Source organism: Synchiropus splendidus, chromosome 1 (genome assembly GCF_027744825.2).
Source record: "Synchiropus splendidus isolate RoL2022-P1 chromosome 1, RoL_Sspl_1.0, whole genome shotgun sequence".
Lineage (NCBI taxonomy): Eukaryota > Metazoa > Chordata > Actinopteri > Syngnathiformes > Callionymidae > Synchiropus > Synchiropus splendidus.
Window position 1 is genome coordinate 7632282 of NC_071334.1, and position 21106 is coordinate 7653387.

General features: G+C 42.9%; 2 protein-coding genes across 5 annotated transcripts; both read right to left on the reverse strand.

Annotated features, from left to right (window-relative positions):
- Positions 1-492: 492 nt before the first annotated feature.
- On the reverse strand, positions 493-13051 carry LOC128752263 (gastrula zinc finger protein XlCGF26.1-like). 4 transcript variants are annotated; one of them, XM_053853320.1, is made up of 2 exons: positions 12845-13051; positions 493-1892 (listed from the first exon to the last, which is right to left on the reverse strand). In XM_053853320.1, exons 1-2 carry the CDS (start codon positions 12861-12863, stop codon positions 493-495), a joined length of 1419 nt encoding a protein of 472 aa, XP_053709295.1. In that variant the 5' UTR covers positions 12864-13051. The 4 variants fall into 4 exon arrangements, with proteins under 4 accessions (XP_053709295.1, XP_053709293.1, XP_053709294.1 ...); XM_053853318.1 differs by lacking the exon at positions 12845-13051 and adding an exon at positions 4069-4286 and having other exon boundaries at positions 493-1895; XM_053853319.1 differs by lacking the exon at positions 12845-13051 and adding an exon at positions 4069-4285.
- Positions 13052-14325: 1274 nt separating this feature from the next.
- Positions 14326-20798, reverse strand: LOC128752270 (gastrula zinc finger protein XlCGF57.1-like). The gene is made up of 2 exons (XM_053853328.1): positions 20598-20798; positions 14326-16440 (listed from the first exon to the last, which is right to left on the reverse strand). Exons 1-2 carry the CDS (start codon positions 20614-20616, stop codon positions 15239-15241), a joined length of 1221 nt encoding a protein of 406 aa, XP_053709303.1. The 5' UTR covers positions 20617-20798; the 3' UTR covers positions 14326-15238.
- Between the last annotated feature and the right edge of the window lie 308 nt (positions 20799-21106).

Genomic DNA, 21106 nt, shown 5'->3' on the forward strand with positions numbered 1-21106 from the left:
TGTGTGTTTCACCAAACCAAATGAGATGATCACCACCGATGCAAGAGGTTGCAGAAACGTTGGAGCTGGCATTTCCAAAACGTCTCCAACACTGGATATGCAGGAAACAAAACACAGCACGGCAGCCAATGACACGACGTCTTTACGAGTGACGTCATGAAGTGACGGCATTATGTTTTGTACTGCTTGACCCATTTGAAGAGAGTATTGCTTCACATTAGTGTTCAGTGTTGCCGTTCGTCTCTGCTCCGTTCAGACACTTCATCCTCTCGCAATAGTCAGAGTCGTCGCTTCCACAACAAAGTGGTTAGAATAAAACTAAGTCTTATTTTACATGAACCTGACACTCAAAAACTGTTGTTGATGCTACTTCCACCCTTTAGGTGCACAGCACGCCGGTGTTTGGCACCTCCAGTGATGTCACAAGATGGCGGAGACATTTGACTCACTGATGACTCACAGATAAGGACCTCGTCAGAATTACAATATATTTTATGGTATTACACTGAGACGAAATTCTACTGAATCTTTTAGTACACTGAATGAAAGGTTTTCACCAGAGTGACTCTTCATATGCCTTGTCAGGTAACTTTTTTCTGAATAACATTTTCCACACTGGGAACAGACGAATGGTTTTTCACCAGTGTGAAGTTTCATGTGTTTCTCAAGGTTGCGGCTACTTGAAAAACATTTACCACACTGGGAGCAGATGAAAACCTTTTCATCAGAGTGAATCTTCATATGCCTTGTCAGGTAACATTTCTCTGAATAACATTTTTCGCACTGGGAGCAGACAAAAGGTTTATCACCAGTGTGAAGTTTAATGTGTTTGTTTAGGTTGCGGCTATCTAAAAAACATTTACCACACTGGGAGCAGATGAAAGGTTTTTCACCCGAGTGAATCTTCACATGCCTCGTCAGGTTAGAATTCTGTGAAAAACCTTTTCCACATTGAGAGCAGGTGAAAGGTTTTTCACCTGTGTGAACTTTCATGTGAGCTTTTAGCATGCCATTCCGTGAAAAACATTTCCCACACCGGGAGCAGATGAAAGGTTTTTCACCAGTGTGAGTTCTCATGTGTGTCCTTAGGTAGCAGCTATCTGAAAAACCCTTTCCACACTGGGAGCAGATGAAAGGTTTTTCACCAGTGTGAACTCTCATGTGATTCTTTAGTCTGTCACTCTCTGAATAGCATTTACCACAATGGGAGCAGATGAAAGGTTTTTCACCAGTGTGAACTGTGATGTGTTTCTTTAGTTTGCTGCTCTCTGAATAACATTTGCCACACTGGGAGCAGAAAAAAGGTTTTTCACCAGTGTGAGTTCTCATGTGTCTCTTTAGGCTGCTGTTGAGTGTAAAACCTTTACCACACTGGGAGCAGATGAAAGGTTTTTCGCCAGTGTGAACTCTCATGTGATTCTTTAGTTGGTCGCGCTGTGAACAACATTTACCACACTGGGAGCAGATGAAAGGTTTTTCACCAGTGTGAATTGTCATGTGTTTCTTTAGGCCGCTGTTGAGTGAAAACCCTTTTCCACATTGGGAGCAGATGAAAGATTTTTCTCCTGTGTGAACTCTCATGTGGCTCAACAGTTTCCTTCTTGTTTCAAAATGGTTCCCACAAAGCAAACAAGTCACAGGTCCACCACAGGATTTCTTGGAATCTGTCGGTTTAGCTTTCGAGGTGCATTTCTTCCCACACGTCGAGTCGATCAGTGATTTGTGATCAGCATCATCCGTCTCCTCTTTGACATCAACGTTTGGATTCTCAACAGAGTTAGAATCTGACCGAGTGCTACTGGTCTCTCTCCAGTCCTCACTGTCATCAGTGTCAGACCCGGAACACATCTGGTGGGCAGGGTGGAGAGGTGCATCCAAGTCGCCAGCGGGTTCTGCTTAAAGTCAATAAAACACATGATTAGGGCGATCATTTAGAATTAATAGCCATCAAAACCATATTTTGTCATGCTGAGGAGGAGAAAGTACAATCCTGCAAGCTCTTGACAATTTAATATCTCTAGGGTTGAAACAGTCACTCCAATAATTTGAGTACTCGACAGCAAAAAGAAAAACAACTAAAGATTTTATTCTGCCTAGAGTAATCGTTAATTAAAATTTTAATTCCTACCATCCGCACACTTTGCTTTTTACATCGGTGAACACACCATCATGATAGGATCTTAAGGCAGAAATTCATTCTTTGTCGTACAGACTGTACCACACTCTCTCATATACACAACCATACCCTCTTAGATGCACCGTCTCACACACACACACAATCTCCTCTTACAACAACAGTTAGGTCCATGCTAACCAACACGCTAGCTGTTAGCATGAGGGTGTGCGGCATCAGAGACCAAACAGAGAACACTCTTTCATCATTGTACCATTGTGTCAAAGGGGATTGCCCACCTTAAACACATGCTGTTTTTGCAAACGAAACAAAGTCACACTCATGAGCAATACAACCCGTCACTGTTCCGGTAACTGTGACTGCTGCGCCACCTGGAGGTGGTGACGCAGACTCAGGTTGTGCAGCGACGACAGCATGTCAGACCTCAGTCAGGAGCCAATTAGAAGAACAGAAGTTAACATATCTGAATGTTTCCAGAGAATCTGATCATTTCTCACCTCTTCTGAATAATAAATAGTAGTTGATGCCCATTCAGCAGCCCGTGTGTTTAGACAAACAACAACATGACACATCAACAAACAGGTTTTGATGACAAATTTCTGTTTACACAGAGACGGTGGACGCCTGTATTTATCCACCTTTCAGTACCAACCCGGTCCACTGTACAATGTACAATTTACACAAGCATGATTATACACAAGTGATCACACTCAATCTCCGCAGCTATTCTCCTCCAAGCGTTGTCTTTTTAGCCTTTATGTGTTTTGTTGTCAAGAACCGGGTGCTGTGACATGAACAAAATCAAGCGCTCCGTCATGATGAATGTTTTGGTGTGTAACAAGTTTTCATTGAGTGGCCTGATATGCTTATGTTGCAAGCAAACCTTTTGAAAAATTGATCGCAATTTTCACTCAGTGAAATAACATTGTCGATGAGAAAGCTCACATTGAAGATTGCAGATTCGAAAAAAATGTGCGGAAAATACATGTCTGATGTGCGGGGACCTTAACACTTCTGATATTATTGTAAACGTACTTGTATCATTTAATACATTATTTAATAGCCCAGCAGCTTCATGTAGTCGCTCCCGGTCCACCACCTTGTATTGGCATGAGCCAAATGACAGTATCGGAGTGTGATACTGGATCGGATCCCTCCCATCCCTAATTCAAAGTACTGTGTGAATATGACTAATGTGGCCCTGCTTTTTGACAATCATTAGTACTTCAAGGTAAAAACTTGAGTATTTAGTTTGTTTTGTACTGTTTGTATATTTTAATGTTAGTGTTGCAAACTAAAACTATTTGAAAAAGGATACCACTTGTCATTCATTCATAAGTGAAATGTCCTTTTTTTTTTTTTTTGGTTATGTAGCTGTGATATAATCTAATCACACGTGCGCAAGTCTCACGTTAAATCAGCCACTAGTGGGAGGCAAAGTTTTTTGAAACTCCCCTAGATGCCGTTTAGGATTGCTCAGATATGCAAAGAACTAAGTCACGGATTCTTGTCTAAACAACACATTCTAGCAAATAAACATTAGCTAGATCATGTCGAGGGCAGGCCCAGCCAGGAAGAAGAGAAAACTTTGACAAGAGCTCACACTTCAGTTTATTGAGAGGTGGAGCTGATTTCAGCGCTGAAACTGATCATATGATCTGATTGATATGTTGAATTTTCTCGCTGCAACAATGTGTGTGTGTCTGTGAGGTCCGGGTGAGAACTAGAACTGGTTCAGTATAATTGAGCTTCAGTGTGGTTCAGAGTCCTGGTTGAGGTTATCCATTTGTTTGGGATGGTTAGGTTGAGGGTGTCAGACTGGGGAAAGCATGGAAGTCAATGACAAACCACCAAAAGTCCTAACAAGGGCAGAAATACGAGTGTCTGTGTGTGTGTGTGTGTGTGTGTGTGTGTGCGCGCGTGTGTGTGTGTACCAGCTCTCTCGGTCTCCATCTGCCGCATGATTGTTTTCGTCCCGTCTCTCGTTTATAGCCAATGGATATATCGTGAAAACTCTGCAGCAGATGATCGTCAGCAGCTGCTATCGGCCGCTGCTTGAAGGAATCTTTCCACTTCGGCAGTCACGACGTTTTTGTCCACCAGTCTGGAACAAAGGAACGCGAGGCTCCTACAGTGTTCTGAGAGAAGAAAATGGCGGAGAGGGCGGGGCTTGTGTTTTCTACGGCCAATGGATTGCTTGAAAAAATCTAGCGCCCTCTCCTGGAATCAACCTTTTCACTCTTGAAAAGATTCAGAGTTGAATTAATAATAAATGTAACACTCACAGTTTATGTGCGGAATATTAGCACCAGAATCTAGGTTAAGGTGAGAAATTGTTGACGTTTGTGATAAGGAGTAACATTCCACAGACCAGTGCCTAAATTTATTTATTTATCTAGGCATTTATCTATTAATGCTAGAATGAAGAATAGTATATTGGTACCAAATATGTGCCCATACACACACACAACAGGTGTATTTTTCAAATTCTCCTCAACCACTCATAAGACCCCAAAACCTCAAGAAAATCATTTATTAGATTTAGTAGTATCTCATTTGTGTTTACTCAGTTTTAAGTTATTGTTTTATCTCAGTTAGGCTTTTTTTTTAATATCTATTTTTCAAAGTCAGTTTCGTACCACCATGAACCCAGAGTCTGAATAACCTGGCCTTCCATGCAACAAGGCAATGAACATGCAAGCATGACCGCTTCATTCACATCAAGAAAATAACATAAAATAAATTCTGAATACTGAAATACAGGTTAACTGTCAGTCTGAGTCAGCACAGTGATCCAAATACGCTCTTGCTTTTCAGTCCAATGCGAAGCAACCTGACTTGCAACTTCAAGCTCTGTTTCTTAGCTTTTTTTTTTTTTTACTTTATGCTACATAAATGAGTTAAATTAGTAAAGAAATAAACGGAATCCAGTGACACTAACAGCAGGTGAATACAATATCCTCAAACAAGACAAAACAAGTTGAAAATCCTCAAAATACACTTCTGTACTCCTATTTTCTCTGCTTCTCAACTTTTCACTCTGCTGTCTCCAGGATTCTGCCCTGACTACAGTCACTCACCTTCCCTCCACTGAGCAGCGCTACGTGCTCCACTGTTACTGCTGCACTGGTTTAAGGAGCAGTACATAAAAATAACAATGTTTTGAGCAGTGAACTACGCTTATAACATTTTGCAACCGTACACACTATTTGTTCTATTTCATACATGCTCCGCCCTCTAATAGACTTCGGTTTATTTCCTAAAAATGCATCGCTTTTGCCCTGAAAACTTTTTAAAATACTCTCCGCCCAACTGGAGGAGATGTAGCTCCCAATACAAACCCTCCGCTACCAAGCATCGCAGGTTTTCAAAATTCAGCTGCAGAGTGAAAGCCCAGCTAGGCAAACAGTTGGCGGTCTTCGCATGTACTCATAGGACTGGAGTGATCTCCAGGAAACTATTATTTCTATTTCATACATGCTCCGTCCTCTAACGTACTTCGCTATTGGTTTCTAGCCTAAGTGAAGGCCTGAGGGATGCGTTATCTCCTAGTTGGGAAACAAAACTTTGCCACCATGAGGAACCATCCCACGTCACTGCGCTGCAGCCGTAGTATTGCGATCCCGTGGGCATGTAACATGTGGACAACCATGATGCAGCCTGACAGATATCTTGCAGCGACACCCACCTGTAGCGGGTTCAGGATGCAATGCCAATGGTCAAGTGGACCCTCAAGCCCTCAGAGGGACGTTTGAGATAACAGGCCAAGGGCCACACCTGGCACAGCGTATGCCATCAACTGGCCTCATCATCTTCATCAGGCAGCAGATGGAAGGCTCTCAAGCAGATTGTCCTTGATCTGAAAGACGACGTGATGACTTTAGGGGAAAACAAAGGATTAAGACACAACCTGACTGGTTCACCCAGAAGGACACTCTGGAGGTCCCACCGAGCAACAACCTGATACACAAGAGGCCAAAGCCTGTGAGCTCCCCGCAGAAAACGGTTAACCAATGGTTGACTGCTTGCAGAGTAATGACCAAAACCAATGATCAAAGCTGACACCAACACCAAACCACCAAGTGAGACGGCTCAAGGCACTTATCCAAGAGCTCCTGCAGGAAAAGCAGGAACCCGGACACGAGGAGAAAGAAAAATCCTGAGAACTATATGAAGCCTCAAACATGAGCCAACATGACGCATAAGCCCTGAAAGTAGACAAGGAGAGACATCGCAATGGGATCGATTACAACTATATGGATTTACTTATGGGATTATATTTTATGTTTACTGCATTGTGATGTCTACTTTGATCTTCCTATTATAGCGTTTGGATCATGATTCTACAATATTCCGAGTGAGATCCATTAACGTGTTTAAACCCTGATCTCCTGGTGTGTAATTGCAGAATGGTTCCGATCACACAAGCATGCAAACATATGTTAAACGTCCCACTTGGGTGGGTCTTGGGAACAGATAAAACATGTATCTTTGCCAAAAGTGACTGAAATTAAGAATTAGACAAGTCTGAACAAGACAGGTTTTCTTTATTGCATATTTTCCACATATATTCCACACATATTTTCCACTCAATCGCAGTCTCATTGAATCAGAGAAGCTTATGCTACATAACTCACACACCTCCATCTACACATGCAAACTTGGCTGACAACAATTATTCGAGAACAATCCAACACATGAACATAAAACGGAAACAACACTTCATGTGAAAAAAAGACCAAGACATGAGACGGGCACTCAGCGTCTTTCCCCCTCCAAGACTGAACAAGAAAGAGGAAGATCATAAAGCAACCAGTCGCAACATCCTGGCTGTACACCACACCTCAGTGCGAGGTGCATGACGTCACACTGCCACCTCCAGGCTATCCACAGCCAGAACAGTTGCCAGAACAGCAGCAGTTTGGATTTTACAGCCATCCATAACCATTTACATTTTAAACTACATAGCACCATTCTGAATGCACAGTAGGGCATCACACAAAGGACTTAGATTTCCATCCTTGCTGAATTACAATGCTAAATAAGTGTAAATGCAGTGCTAAGTGCATCAAAGTCAGAACCCGAAACAAGCCTTTGTGGCGTCACTGGAGGTGGATCCTGCAGAATGCAGGTAAAAAAAGCTCTCCAGCTTCAGTATCAGAACAGAAACCATGAAGCGTTGCATGACAGCTGGGTATTCTAACAGTGCCAGTGAGCATGGAAGCTTGTTGTTATGACTAAAAGATGAAGAACGAAAAAAAAGGTGAAACAGGAAAAGCAACTATAAAAAATGAGGGATGAGTGGTAACCATCTCTCCTGCTTTGTACAACTGTGATGACCTAGAAGTTTGCATCAAACGGGTTACGAAACGTAACATAAACAAACAGCAAGCGCCATCAAAACAGTGCAGAGAAGCAATCCAAACCATTGAAGTGGAGGTGTCAATACTTTTTACCCAAACAACATTTGATGTTTTGTACTGCTTGACGCTTCTCTCAATAGTCATTCAAGGTACTCAACAAATGTAGTCAACAATGTATTTTATGGTATCAAATGGAGTAAACGGAATGAAAGTTTTCTCCAGAGTGAATCTTCATATGTCTCATTAGGCAACTTTTCTCTGAATAACACTTTCCGCAATGAGAGCAGATGACAGGTTTATCACTAGTGTGAAGTTTCATGCGTTTTTTTCTAAGTTGCCGCTACCTAAAAAACCTTTTCCACAGTGGGAGCAGATGATAGGTTTTTCACCAGTGTGAACTTTCATGTGATACTTTAGTCCGCAGCTCTCTGAATAACATTTACCACACTGGGAGCAAATGCAAAGCTATTCACGAGTGTGAACTCTCATGTGACACATTAGTTTGCTGCTCTCTGAAAAACATTTGCCACACTGGGAACAGATGAAAGGTTTTTCACCAGTGTGAGTTTTCATGTGTTTCTTTAGGTTGCTGTTGAGTGAAAAACCTTTACCACATTGGGAGCATATGAAAGGTTTTTCACCAGTGTGCGTTATCATGTGTTGCTTTAGGTTGCTGTTGAGTGAAAAACCTTTTCCACAACGGGAGCAGATGAAAGGTTTCTCACCAGTGTGAACGCTCGTGTGATACTTTAATCCACAGCTGTCTGAATAACCTTCTCCACACAGGGAGCAGATGAAAGGTTTTTCACCAGTGTGTACTCTCATGTGTCTCTGCAGTTTGCTGTTCGCTGAATAACGTTTACCACACAGGGAGCAGATGAAAGGTTTTTCACCAGTGTGAGTTCTCATGTGATACTTTAGTCCGCCACTCTCGGAAAAACATTTACCACACTGAGAGCAGATGAAAGGTTTTTCACCAGTGTGAACTCTCATGTGTCTCTTTAGTCTGCCGCTCTCTGAATAACATTTACCACACAGGGAGCAGAAAAAAGGTTTCTCACCAGTGTGAGTTCGCATGTGTATATTTAGGTTGCTGTTGAGTGAAAAACCTTTTCCACACTGGGAGCAGTTGAAAGGTTTTTCACCAGTGTGAACTCTCAAGTGATTCTTTAGGCTGCTGTTGACTGTAAAACCTATTCCACACAGCGAGCAGTTGAAAGGTTTTTCACCAGTGTGAGTTCGCATGTGTTTATTTAGGCTGCTGTTGAGTGAGAAACCTTTTCCACATTGGGAGCAGAAGAAAGGTTTTTCACCAGTGTGGATTGTCATGTGTTTCTTTAGGCCGCTGTTTTGTGTAAAACCTATTCCACAGTGGGAGCAGATGAAAGGTTTTTCACCAGTGTGACTCGTCATGTGTTCCTTTAGGCCGCTGTTTTGTGAAAAACGTTTTCCACACTGGGAGCAGATGAATGGTTTTTCTCCAGTGTGGACGCTCATGTGTCTGTTCAAGCTACCTTTTACTGAAAAACCTTTTCCACACAGGGAGCAGATGAAAGGTTTTTCACCAGTGTGAATTCTCATGTGGCTCAACAGTTTCCTTCGGGTTTCAAAATGGTTCCCACAAAGCAAACAAGTCAGAGATCCACCACAGGATTTCTTGGAATCTGTCAATTTAGCTTTTGAGGTGCAGTTCTTCCCACATGTCGAGTCGATCAGTGATTTGTGATCAGCATCATCCGTCTGCTCTTTGACATCAATGTTTGGATTCTCAACAGAGTTGGAATCTGACCGAATGTTACTGGTCTCTCTCCAGTCCTCACTGTCATCAGTGTCAGACTCGGAACACATCTGGTGGGCAGGGTGGAGAGGTGCATCCAAATCGTCGGCTGGTTCTGTTTTAAGTGGATAAAGCACATGATTAGGGCAATCATTTAGAATATATAATAATAATAATACTCACAATGAAACAATATTTTCCTACACAATAGTGCAAATATCTGCAAGCTCAGAACAATTTAAAAACTCTAGGGCAGAAACATTACTCGAATAATGCCGATACGCTCTGGTCCGATACCAGAGAAGGCAACTCGAGGTGAGTGTAAGACCACAGAAGGAAGTCAAGAAAACATGAAACTGTAAAAGCATTATCCTGGAAACAGATTTGAATCTCTGAAGGTTTGACATCAGCATTTGATATTTATTTAGAAGACAGACAGACACAGAAAGTGTCTTGATACAAGATGATGCTTCTTTTGATCAGCAGAACATCATATCATTGGTCTTGGCGCATAAACAAATCCATTTTCCGATTGACAAGTGACGTAGGACACACATCTGAACATCGATGCACACGCTGCTATTGCAAATAAAAAACATCCAATGTGCTCTTTGTTCATGCTGCAACTATCTTGTGCTCCTGTTTTGTTTTGTAAGTGAACACCACAGACCCACTTCTGCATTCTGCTCAACGCTTCCATGCTAAATGCCTACATGTTTTCAGTTCAGTCTCAGAACGCTGCTCTGCAAGCTCACCGCAAACTGTGGTGTGGACTCCCTTAAGGTCTGCTCACACCGAATGCAAACCTTTAGTCGCGGTAGCAGCCGTCAGTAGCTGGTAGCTTGCTCAGGTCGTGATTAGTTGTCACCTACCCGGTTCGAACATGTCGCCAAAGTAGGACAGTCGCCTGGGGGTGTGGTTTCAGTTTGTGGACGGTGGATGGAAAATGGCGGAGCCGGTGCTCAACTATCGCTACTTATTAAATGAAAACATGGAAAAAGAGACGTCTCTCGTTTCGTAGCATTCGCTAGAGCCGCTCACACTGGTGAATTTAACTACCTCGTCCAGCAGCGTCGCCGGGATACGGCCACATCGAGCAGTACTTCTGGTGGAGTTGGACGACCTGTTGGTCCGGATCAGTGGCCGAATACAGGACACCAAGTACCGCGGTCTGTCCTCTGGCGAACGTCTGTCCTCAGTAAGAAACTTGATGTGTAGTTATGTACGCGGACTCGTGTACAAGTCTTTCTGAACTGTCATCAATTCATGAACTCCGCAGTCGTATCTGCTGCATCCTTGAGTATTTGAAGCAATATTTATATTTTCTTTGAGTCTTGATCAAACTATTTATTCTGTGAGTTGATGTACTGTTGTAAGATTGAAATATACTTTGTTAAATTATCACCAACATATCTATGTTTACATATCCATGTATGTTTTATATTCTGCAGGTATTCGGTAACAATGTGACTGTCCACTTCCAGGAGCTGACCAGACGACCACAGCCACCGACTGCATGTTTTTGTCGCAGATGAGGCTTATTTGTAGAAAAACAGTTATCAGCGGACCACAACTGCTCGTTCAAAAGTCAGCCACCTTTATGTGTATTGCATATTATAATTCATCTCTGCAATAAAATGAAGCTGCTTTCAACTGAAATTGTTGACATTTTGCATAATGCTTTTTGTTTTTTTCTGTGAAGCCATTTTCCACAATAACAAATACCCAACAGCAAACCTTTTATTAGCTAAAATAAAATCATCATCTCATTCATTAATACTCATTCAATACACCCAGAATCATTATCAGACCTGAAGTGAACTACATAGGTGTGTTTTGAAGGATCTTCCAGCAGCAGGAACGAGGGTCAAGAGAGAGGGAAGAAAGGGGGCGACGTCTGGTTCCTTTCATGAGATTGTGGCTACAAAGAAAATCAAATGTCAAGTGCAAATGATCCAAATTTCAGTCAGCTGTTGTTTTGTTTGATAAAATAACTTGTAAATGGTGTGTTCTTTCATTTGTGTCGACAATATCTGCATTAAAGGAAGCAGGAACTTGAAAACTACCCCGTCTTCTGAGCTGGGTTTGTGGAGGGACTTCATTAGACGACCTCTTCCTCCGTTGCTCTCTTCCTTTGGTGACCTGCACATCATGAAAGTTGAGTTCTAATAAAAATAATCTGTATAGGACAGCAAAAGAGTCAACCTAAAGCAAGTCATGTCACTATGACAGTGGTTGAATGATGTAAACAACATCTAATTTAAAAAAAAAAAAAAAAAAAAAGAATAATGCTAGAAAATGCTATTTCTACATACATCAGGACCAGTAGTGGATGAGAAGGGGCGAATATAACTTAGTAAACTCAAGTAAATAAAGGTCTCAACTCACCAGGAACGCCACCGTTGTGGCAAACGTTCCCTCCGCACAAACGTTCCCTCCGGACAAGATTCTTCCTATTTATGTTCCGGTGGAAATCAAAAAATGCAAAATTTGTGAGACTCACGACAGGTTGGCGGAAAGTCTGCATGCAAACAATTGCAGCGATTAGCTTCTCCTCCTCTGGGACACGTCACTTGCGGATCCGGTCTGTGATTGGTCAACGCACCGCGAATGGCTGCGGTAGTTCAAAAAAATTGAATTACTGCGACTGTCACGGTAGCCCAGTTGTGTCGTCTTGAGTAGTCGGAATCGCCGTATGTAGCTCAAATCGTGTAGCGTCGCTCACTCCAGTAGCCATGTTGGTCGCCGCTGATCGCCGTCAATCGCCCCATCCTCACTGACTTTGTATGTAAATCAATCGTATTGCTCGTGGAAGTAGCGTCCGTTGGGAACGTACCTTTAATGTCTTGCCTCTTACCAATGTACTAGACCATTCCACCGTTGGCAGTGAACTCGCTGATTGTGAAGAGATTTCAGCTGAAACCATGAAGCTCCTGACTCTTGACTCAGCACTTGGATCAGTCATCATCTCTGCAATTCCCTATCTTTCAAAATCATGACATCGGAGGGCGATACTGGATCAGACTGCTCCCATTCCCAATTCTAAATATTGTATGATTATCACTGATGTGGCCCTGCTTTCTGACAATCATTGGTACTTCAGGGTAAAAACCTGGCCACGAAAGATCATTGGTTCGGCCCCTTTAGGGCTCGGGCCGGCTCTGCTGTAATCCATTCATGATTGTTATTGTCTTCACTGTGTTTGAGAACTACAATAAAGATTGTTATATTTTCTGATACTTCCTGTCCATATTAATTTGCTGGTGAACCGTGCGAAGAATGAAAATAATTATTTCGATGCAAGTCAAAAGGGGCGTTGTAGGTCATAGCTGACGGTGTGTGTGTGTGTGTCTGTGAGGTCCGGGTGAGAACTAGAACTGGTTCAGTATAATTGCGCTTCAGTGTGGTTCAGAGTCCTGGTTGAGGTTATCCATTTGTTTGGGATGGTTAGGTTGAGGGTGTCAGACTGGGGAAAGCATGGAAGTCAATGACAAACCTCCAAAGGTCAACAAGGATGGATATACGAAAATGTGTGTGTGTGTGTGTGTGTGTGTGTGTGTGTGTGTGTACCTGCTCTCTCGGTCTCCATCTGCCGCAGGATTGTTTTTCGTCTCGTCTGTCGCTTATAGCCACTGAATATGTCGTGAAAACTCGGTAGCAGATGATCGTTAGCAGCTGCTATCAGCCGCTGCTTGAAGGAATCTTTCAACTTCAGCAGTCACGACGTTTTAATCCACCAACGGAGAACATGGAACGCGAGGCTCCTTCAGTGTTCTGAGAGAGGAAAATGGCGGAGAGGGCGGAGTGTTTTCTACGGCGTCCCAGAGGGGGAAAATCCGACAATGTATCGCTTTTTAACAAATCTACCGCCCTCTAATGTTGAAAAAATTGCACGTCGAATAAATTAGAAACAGTTGACGACTACACTAATGACTGACTGAGAAGATTATATTCTATGTTTGCTGCATTTGTGATATCAGGTTTGATTTCACTATTTCATCCTCTTTCGTTCATGATGTATTTCAAATGAGATCCATTCTCCTCTCTGGTTCCTAAATTTGGTTAAAGTCATTTGGCTTTCCATGTGAGCTTTTCTTGAAGCAGGTGATTTAAAGGTTCCGTTGTTGATTGTTGCTTATTTCTTTTTTTATGTATTCATACAATTTACTATATAATATAATTTACTGATAGGAATATTTTATATAATTTATTGATGCAATTATCATGCACATAACACGTTGGATGACAAGCATATCGTGTATGTCGCATAAATAATATGCTTCCGCCTTTCAAAATTCGAGTTTGATGTTTATAATATCCAAATATTTCGCAATGAACATGTTTTTATCATCAAGGTGACGTCATTTAATGTCTCTGGAAATCTAATTCTCTCTCCATTCACCGAGTTTCCACATCAATGCTGGACGGCACTGTGGGACTGACACCTGTCAGTCATCGGCGTGACGTCATGAAGTAAACAATGTGTGTAGTAGTGTATCTGTTCCGCAGGGTGTCGACATTGCACCGTGTGTAAATCATTATTTGGCCAAGTTGGCCATTATGTAGGCCAAGTGTGCTCAGGTGGCCGGTCAGGGAAGTGTCGGCAAACACGTGGACGGACTGATGAACGCACCCCATTCTGACCCCCTCCTGGAGACGACCCGGGGCTTCCCAAAACTCCACATCCTGCAAGGTGCGAACAGGTAGTGCCAACATGTGTCATTTGTCTAGAGCGGGAAGAAGATGAGGGAGGCCGAACCACCTTTGTAGACGCCTCATATGGAGTAGACCTAATCTGACCATGTGGTGGGCGGCTGACATAAGGCCAAGGAGAGACATCACATCCCTGGTCGCAATGGGATCTGTGACAACAAAAATGACTCATTTATAGTATTACATTTCATGTTTACTGCACTTGTGATGTCAACTTTGATTTTATTATTTTACCATTTCTATCATGATTCTACAATATTCTGAGTGTGATCCATTAACGTGTTTAAACCCTGATCCCGAAATAAAGAATTAGACAAGTCTGAATAAGAGAGGTTTTCTTTATTGCATATTTTCCACACACTCCGTCGCAATGTCACTGAATCAGAGAAGCTCATGCTAGATAACTCACACACCTCCATCTACACATGCAAAGTTGGCTTACAACATTGATTCAATAACAATCAAACACGTCCAACAAAAACTCACAATGTTAATCTGAAAAAAACAACTATACATGAGACAGGAACTCAGCATTTTTCCCCCTCCAAGACTGAACTCGAAAGAGGAAGATCATAAAGCAACCGGTCGCAACATCTCGGCCGTACTCCACACCTCAGTGCTATCTGTGTGACATCACACTGGCACCTCCAGAATAGAAACCATGAAGCAGTTGAATATTCTAACTGTGCGAGTGAGCATGGAAGCCTGTTGTTATGACTAAAAGATGAAGAGCTTAAAAAAAGGTGAAACAGGAAAAGCAACTTCAAAAAATGAGGGATGAGAGGTCACAATCTTTCCTGCTTTGTACAATAGTTTTGCCCTCAAAGTTAGCCTCAAATGGGTTTCGAAACCGGAACATAAACAGTAAGTGGCGATGCCAACCTATCAATAGTCTATAAAACGAAGTCCTTGTGTTACGTGAACCTGACCTTCCTCCTCAAAAACCGTCAACAAATCCCTCATTATTGGTTGGTGTCAATTCCACCACGTCACAAGATCGAGGCGGCATTTGACTCACTGATGAGGACCTTGACAGAATAACAATGTATTTTATGGTATTAAATGGAGACAAAATTATGCTGAATATTTCAGTACAAGGAATGAACGGTTTTCTCCAGAGTGAATCTTCATATGCCTCCTCAGGTAACTCTTCTCTGAACATTTTGCGCATTGGGAGCAGATGAAAGGTTTTTCAACAGTGTGAACTTTCATGTGACCTTTGAGAATGCCATTCCGTGGAAAACATTTTCCTCACTGGGAGTAGATGACAGGTTTTTCACCAGTGTGAACTGTGATGTGTTTCTTTAGTCCGCCGCTCTCTGAAAAACATTTACCACACTGGGAGCAGATGAAAGGTTTTTCACCAGTGTGAACTCTCATGTGTTTTTTTAGGTTGCTGTTGAGTGAAAAACCTTTACCACACTGGGAGCAGATGAAAGGTTTTTCACCAGTGTGAGTTATCATGTGTTGCTTTAGGTTGCTATTGACTGAAAAACCTTTTCCACACTGGGAGCACATGAAAGGTTTTTCGCCAGTGTGAACACTCATGTGATACTTTAATCCACAGCTGTCTGCATAACCTTCTCCACACTGGGAGCAGATGAAAGGTTTTTCACCAGTGTGAACTCTCATGTGTCTCCTAAGTTTGCTGCTCTCTGAATAAGATTTACCACACTGGGAGCAAATGTAAGGTTTTTCACCAGTGTGAGCTCGCAGGTGTAGCTTTAGGTTGCTGTTGAGTGAAAAACCTTTACCACACAGGGAGCAGATGAAAGGTTTTTCACCAGTGTGAGTTCGCATGTGGAGCTTTAGGCTGCTGTTAAATGGAAAATCTTTTCCACACAGGGAGCAATTGAAAGGTTTTTCACGAGTGTGCGTTCGCATGTGTTTATTTAGCCGGCTGTTGAGTGAAAAACCTTTTCCACACTGGGAGCAGATGAAAGGTTTTTCACCAGTGTGAACGCTCATGTGATCCTTTAGGCTGCTGTTGAATGGAAAACATTTTCCACACTGAGAGCAGGTGAAAGGTTTTTCACCAGTGTGAGTTCGCATGTGTTTATTTAGGCTGCTGTTGAATTTAAAACCTTTTCCACACAGGGAGCAGATGAAAGGTTTTGCACCAGGGTGAATGCTCATGTGGCTCAACAGTTTTCTTCTGGTTTCAAAATGGTTCCCGCAAAGCAAACAAGTCGGAGGACCACCACAGGATTTCTTGCAATCTGTCAATTTAGCTTTCGATGTGCATTTCTTCCCACGTGTCGAGTCGATCAGTGATTTGTGATCAGCATCATCTGGCTCCTCTTTGACATCAACGTTTGGATTCTCAACAGAGATGGACCGACTGATTGACCGAGTGTTACTGGTCTCTCTCCAGTCCTCACTGTCATCAGTGTCAGACTCGGAACACATCTGGTGCGCAGGATGGAGAGATGCATCCAAGTAGCCAGCTGGTTCTGTTTTAAGTGGATAAAGCACATGATTAGGGCGATCATTTAGAATCAATAGTCATAATGAAACAATATTATCCTACATAATCTCATCATAAAGAGGAGCGCAAATAGTGCAAATACCTGCAGGCTCATGACAATTTAAAATATCTCGGGCTGATACGATCCCTAAATTAATTCGAGTAGCCTTGAGTAATCACAACGTCTGTCTGAAGAAGTTATCCCAGTAGAAAAACGTGAAGAGTAAGCTTCAGTCAGCAGCCAGGGTGGGCATTACAAGTGATCCGTGGACATCTGTGGCGACGCAATCTGACATCAGTGTGACAACTCACTATATTGATGAGTGGAACCTCATCTCGGACGTACTACAGACCACAGAGGTTGAAACTGACCATCGTTCTCCGTGTCTGGCTGAAATGTTGACGGCGGCATTAGAGCAGTGGGGGCTGGTGAGCAAAGACCCTGTCATGGTGACTGACAACGCTGCAAATATGGTGTGTGTGGTTGATATTATGGGGCTAAATCATGTGGGCTGCTTTGCATACATAATCAACCTCGCCTCGTAAGCCGGTCTCAAATGCCCAAATATTAATATAGTCTGTTTGGGAGAGTGAGGCACATTGCAAAGTTCTTTCACCGCAGTGCAACAGCCACCCGCATTCAAGCAGAAGTTACCGCAGATGAAAGCACACAAGCTCACAATTGATGTTGTGACCCGGTGGAACAGTGCTCTGGAAATGCTTGAACGCTTTCTGGTAGAAATGAAAAGGATCTGTGCAGCCTGAGAGAGGAGGGCGTAACGAATGCAGAAGATGTGGTTAGAGCTCTGAAGCCAATGAAAACAGCCACTGAAGTTATGCCCAAAGAAAAGTCCCCAACTCTCTCCGTCATCACACCCATGCATGCCCTGCAGCTGAAGGAAATGACCAGTCTCCCTGAAGACTCTAAAGTTGTTAAGGACATCAAGGATGAGATCAAGAAAAACCTCAGCACAAGGTAGGCATGTGTGTGAGTGAGTGTGTGTGGATGGAAGCTGCATCGCACGCCTCAGCTCTCGATCCACGCTTCATAGCCCTCCCATTCCTCTGTGAAGAGGAGCAACAACACCTTTTCCAGACTCCTGACTGAAGTGGTCAGTGGGATGGAGGTAGCAGCACCTAATGCAAGTAATAATAAGAGACCTTGTGTGGAAAAATTAGAGCGAAGCAAATCCTGTTTCTGTACACGTACAAACATGTGCACCCCTGTATGCAATACACATTTGTTTACTTCTATGTCACACAGAAAGGTGATGCTGATGATAAAGCTGGTGGAGTGGAGTTTGAGTTGAAATCTCAACCCCCTGCACCTAACCCCAAACAATTCAGTGCCTTGGAGTGTCTCCTTGGAGAAGCCTACAGAGCAGGTGAGGAGAGTGGAGCACAGAAAACTCTGAAAAGCTGAAAAGGCAGCAGATGAAATCAAAAGGTACAGGGCGAGGAGACCTGCAGGACAATCCCCTCGACTGGTGACGAGAGAATGAAATGAAGTGTCCTCATTTGGCTCATATGGCAAAGCGATATCTCTGTGTCCCCGGAACCACTGTTGCATTAGAGAGGGTTTTTTTTCGACCACTGGCAATATCATCACAGCAAAAAGGAGTTGCCTCAGCCCCAGGCATGTGAATGATCTCTTGGAGAACAATCTTTCCATTCCCAAGTGATGGTAGTTGACTGTAGGGCAGTTTCTCTTAATCAAGTTCAATAATACTAATACTTTAATATTAACCTGAATCGAGATTGGATCGAATCAAATTGAATTGAATCGTGATAATAGATTCTAAGTCATGAGAATTGGAATCAACTTCTTGAAATTAGAATGGATACCCAGGCGTAGCTGTGACCTTTCTCCGACTCGTGACTGATGCTCCGTCGCCACGTCAACAATGCCGCATCATTCTGCTTCAGAGCAGCCGAGTTACCTACTCCCTGAACAAACGGCAGTATCTTGAATACCGTAGCAGATAGCGAAAAAACGAGGCTGTCGTCTGTACCTGAGCTGAATTTCATGTGTCTACAGTTTGGTCAGGATGGCGAGTTGAGAACGAGTATCTTTGCTGCGATTATCAAGCAGCAGAAACTGAGCTCCTATGCATTTTCAAAAACGGGATTTGTTGGTGACTTTCACGAGAGAGGACAGGTTTGACTACAAAACCGGAGATTTTCATGTTTATGCGCCCCACTGTTTGGCTACAATAGCAGTTCAAAAAGTCGAACATGACCGGATTTCGACTGCTCTGCTCCACTCTACCCAGCCTGACTGCTCACTCTAACCTTTCGATTTTTGTCAAATCTCGGGTTCTTTGAGGCCGATTTGTGGGCAAACGATATGACTTGGCTCTGATCTTTTTTTAGGGTGACAGAGGACGAGTGCGGCTCCGTTTTGAGCACTCACGATTATTAAAAACACTCACGATGTTAACACAAAAACAACAATCACAAATGTTCCCCGGCTCATCCAAACATCATGAAAGAGGATACCACTTTGTCATATTTTTGTTGCGCAGGAGTGATATTGTAGTGGTAATATTATTCATCTGATTAATCAATTAATAAAAAAGAACACTGTAGACGGTGGATCACCCAATTACTTATTTGTGATCATTATTTGATTGCTGTCATTCATTCTCAGCGATGTTGAGTATTTATAGTTTCTATTATTTTCAGCAAATCGTCGCAGACATGGAGTGGATACATTTCCCATACAACACCATTGTGTGATCCTGAGCAAGCGGCTGAGCTAACAAATAGCATTCTTAGTAGTGATCCCCATTTTTGGACTTCTGATCTGATACTTGATACTCCCGATACTTGAATTCGGATATCTGCGGATAAGAATATAGCTCCGATCCAATACCAGAGAAGGCAACTCGAGGTGTGTGTAAGACCACAGAAGGAAGTCAAGAAAACATGAAATCCTGACAGATCTCAAAACATTACCCTGAAAAAAGATTTGCAACTTGATATTTATCCAGAAGACAGACAGACACAGAAAGTGTCTGGATACAAGATGATGCTTCATTTGATCAGCAAAACATGATATACTCTGTCTTGTCGCATAAATAAATCCATTTGCCGAAAGACAAGTGACGTAGGACAGATGTCTGAAGTCCAACATCGCTGCACACGCTGCGTTTGCGAATCAAAAACATCCAAAGTGTTGTTTGTTCATGCTGCAACTGTCTTGTGCTCCTGTTTTGTTTTGTAAGTGAACACCACAGTCCCAATTTTGTATTCTGCTCAACGCTTGCATGCTAAATGGCTACACGTTTTCAGTTGAAGTCTCCGAACGCTGCTCTGCGAGCTCACTGCAAACTGTGGAATGGACTCACTTCGTGTCTTGCCTCTCACCAATGTACAAGAAAGCCATTCCGCAGTTAGCAGTGAACTCGCAGAGCAGCTGATGGTGATAAGATTTCAGCTGAAAACATGAAGCTCCCGAGTCTTGACGCAATTCTTGGATCAGTCATCATCTCAGCAATTCCCGATCCATCAAAAACATGACATCGGAGGACGACACCGGATTGGATCCCTAAATCTAAATATTGTAAGATTATCACTGATGCGGCCCTGCTTTCTGACAATCATATGAAGTTTGTCTTTTTTGTTGTTGTGTAGCTGTGATATGATCTAATCACAAGTGTGCAAGTCTCAAGTCTCAGGGGAAGGGGACGGGTCGCGCCCGAAAGATAATTGGTTCGGCCCCTTTAAGGCTCGGGCCGGCTCTGCTGTAACCCATTCACTGACTGTTTTTGTCTTCACTGTGTTTGAGAACTACAATAAAGATTGTTATATTTTCTGATACCTCCTGTCCATATTCGTTTGCTGGTGAACCGTGCGAAGAATGAAAACAATCCTTTCGGTGCAAGTCAAAAGAGGAGTTGTTGGGCACATCTGACGGTGCGTGTGTCTGTGAGGTCCGGGTGAGAACGAGAACTGATTCAGTATAATTGAGCTTCAGTGTGGTTCAGAGTCCTGGTTGAGGTTATCCATTTGTTTGGGATGGTTAGATTGAGGGTGTCAGGCTGCGGAAAGCATGGAAGTCAATGACAAACCTCCAAAAGTCCTAACAAGGGCAGAAATACGAGAATGTGTGTGTGTGCGTGTGTGTGTGTGTGTGTGTACCTGCTGTCTCGGTCTCCATCTGCCGCAGGATTGTTTTTCGTCCCGTCTGTCGTTTATAGCCACTGAATATGTAGTGAAAACTCGGTAGCAGATGATCGTCAGCAACTGTTATCAGCCGCCGCTTGAAGGAATCTTTCAACTTCAGCAGTCAATACGTTATTATCCACCAACGAAGAACAAAGGAACGCGAGGCTCCTTCAGTGTTCTGAGAGAGGAAAATGGCGGAGAGGGCGGGGCCTGTGTTTTCTACGGCGGCCCAGAGGGGGAGATTCCGCCAATGTATTACTTTAAAAAATATTGCGCCCTCTTGTGGAACCAATGTTTAATCTAACCTTGAAAAAAAAATCCACGTTGAATAAATTAGAAGAAGTTGACGAATACAATAATGATGAATGCTTTATTGTCATTGTGCCACAATAATGACAGATTTAGAAGACTATATAGTAATGGTGACCTCATTGGCGATGAGAACAAAGCCTTCTGTTTTCAGGTGGGTGTTTACAAGGCTG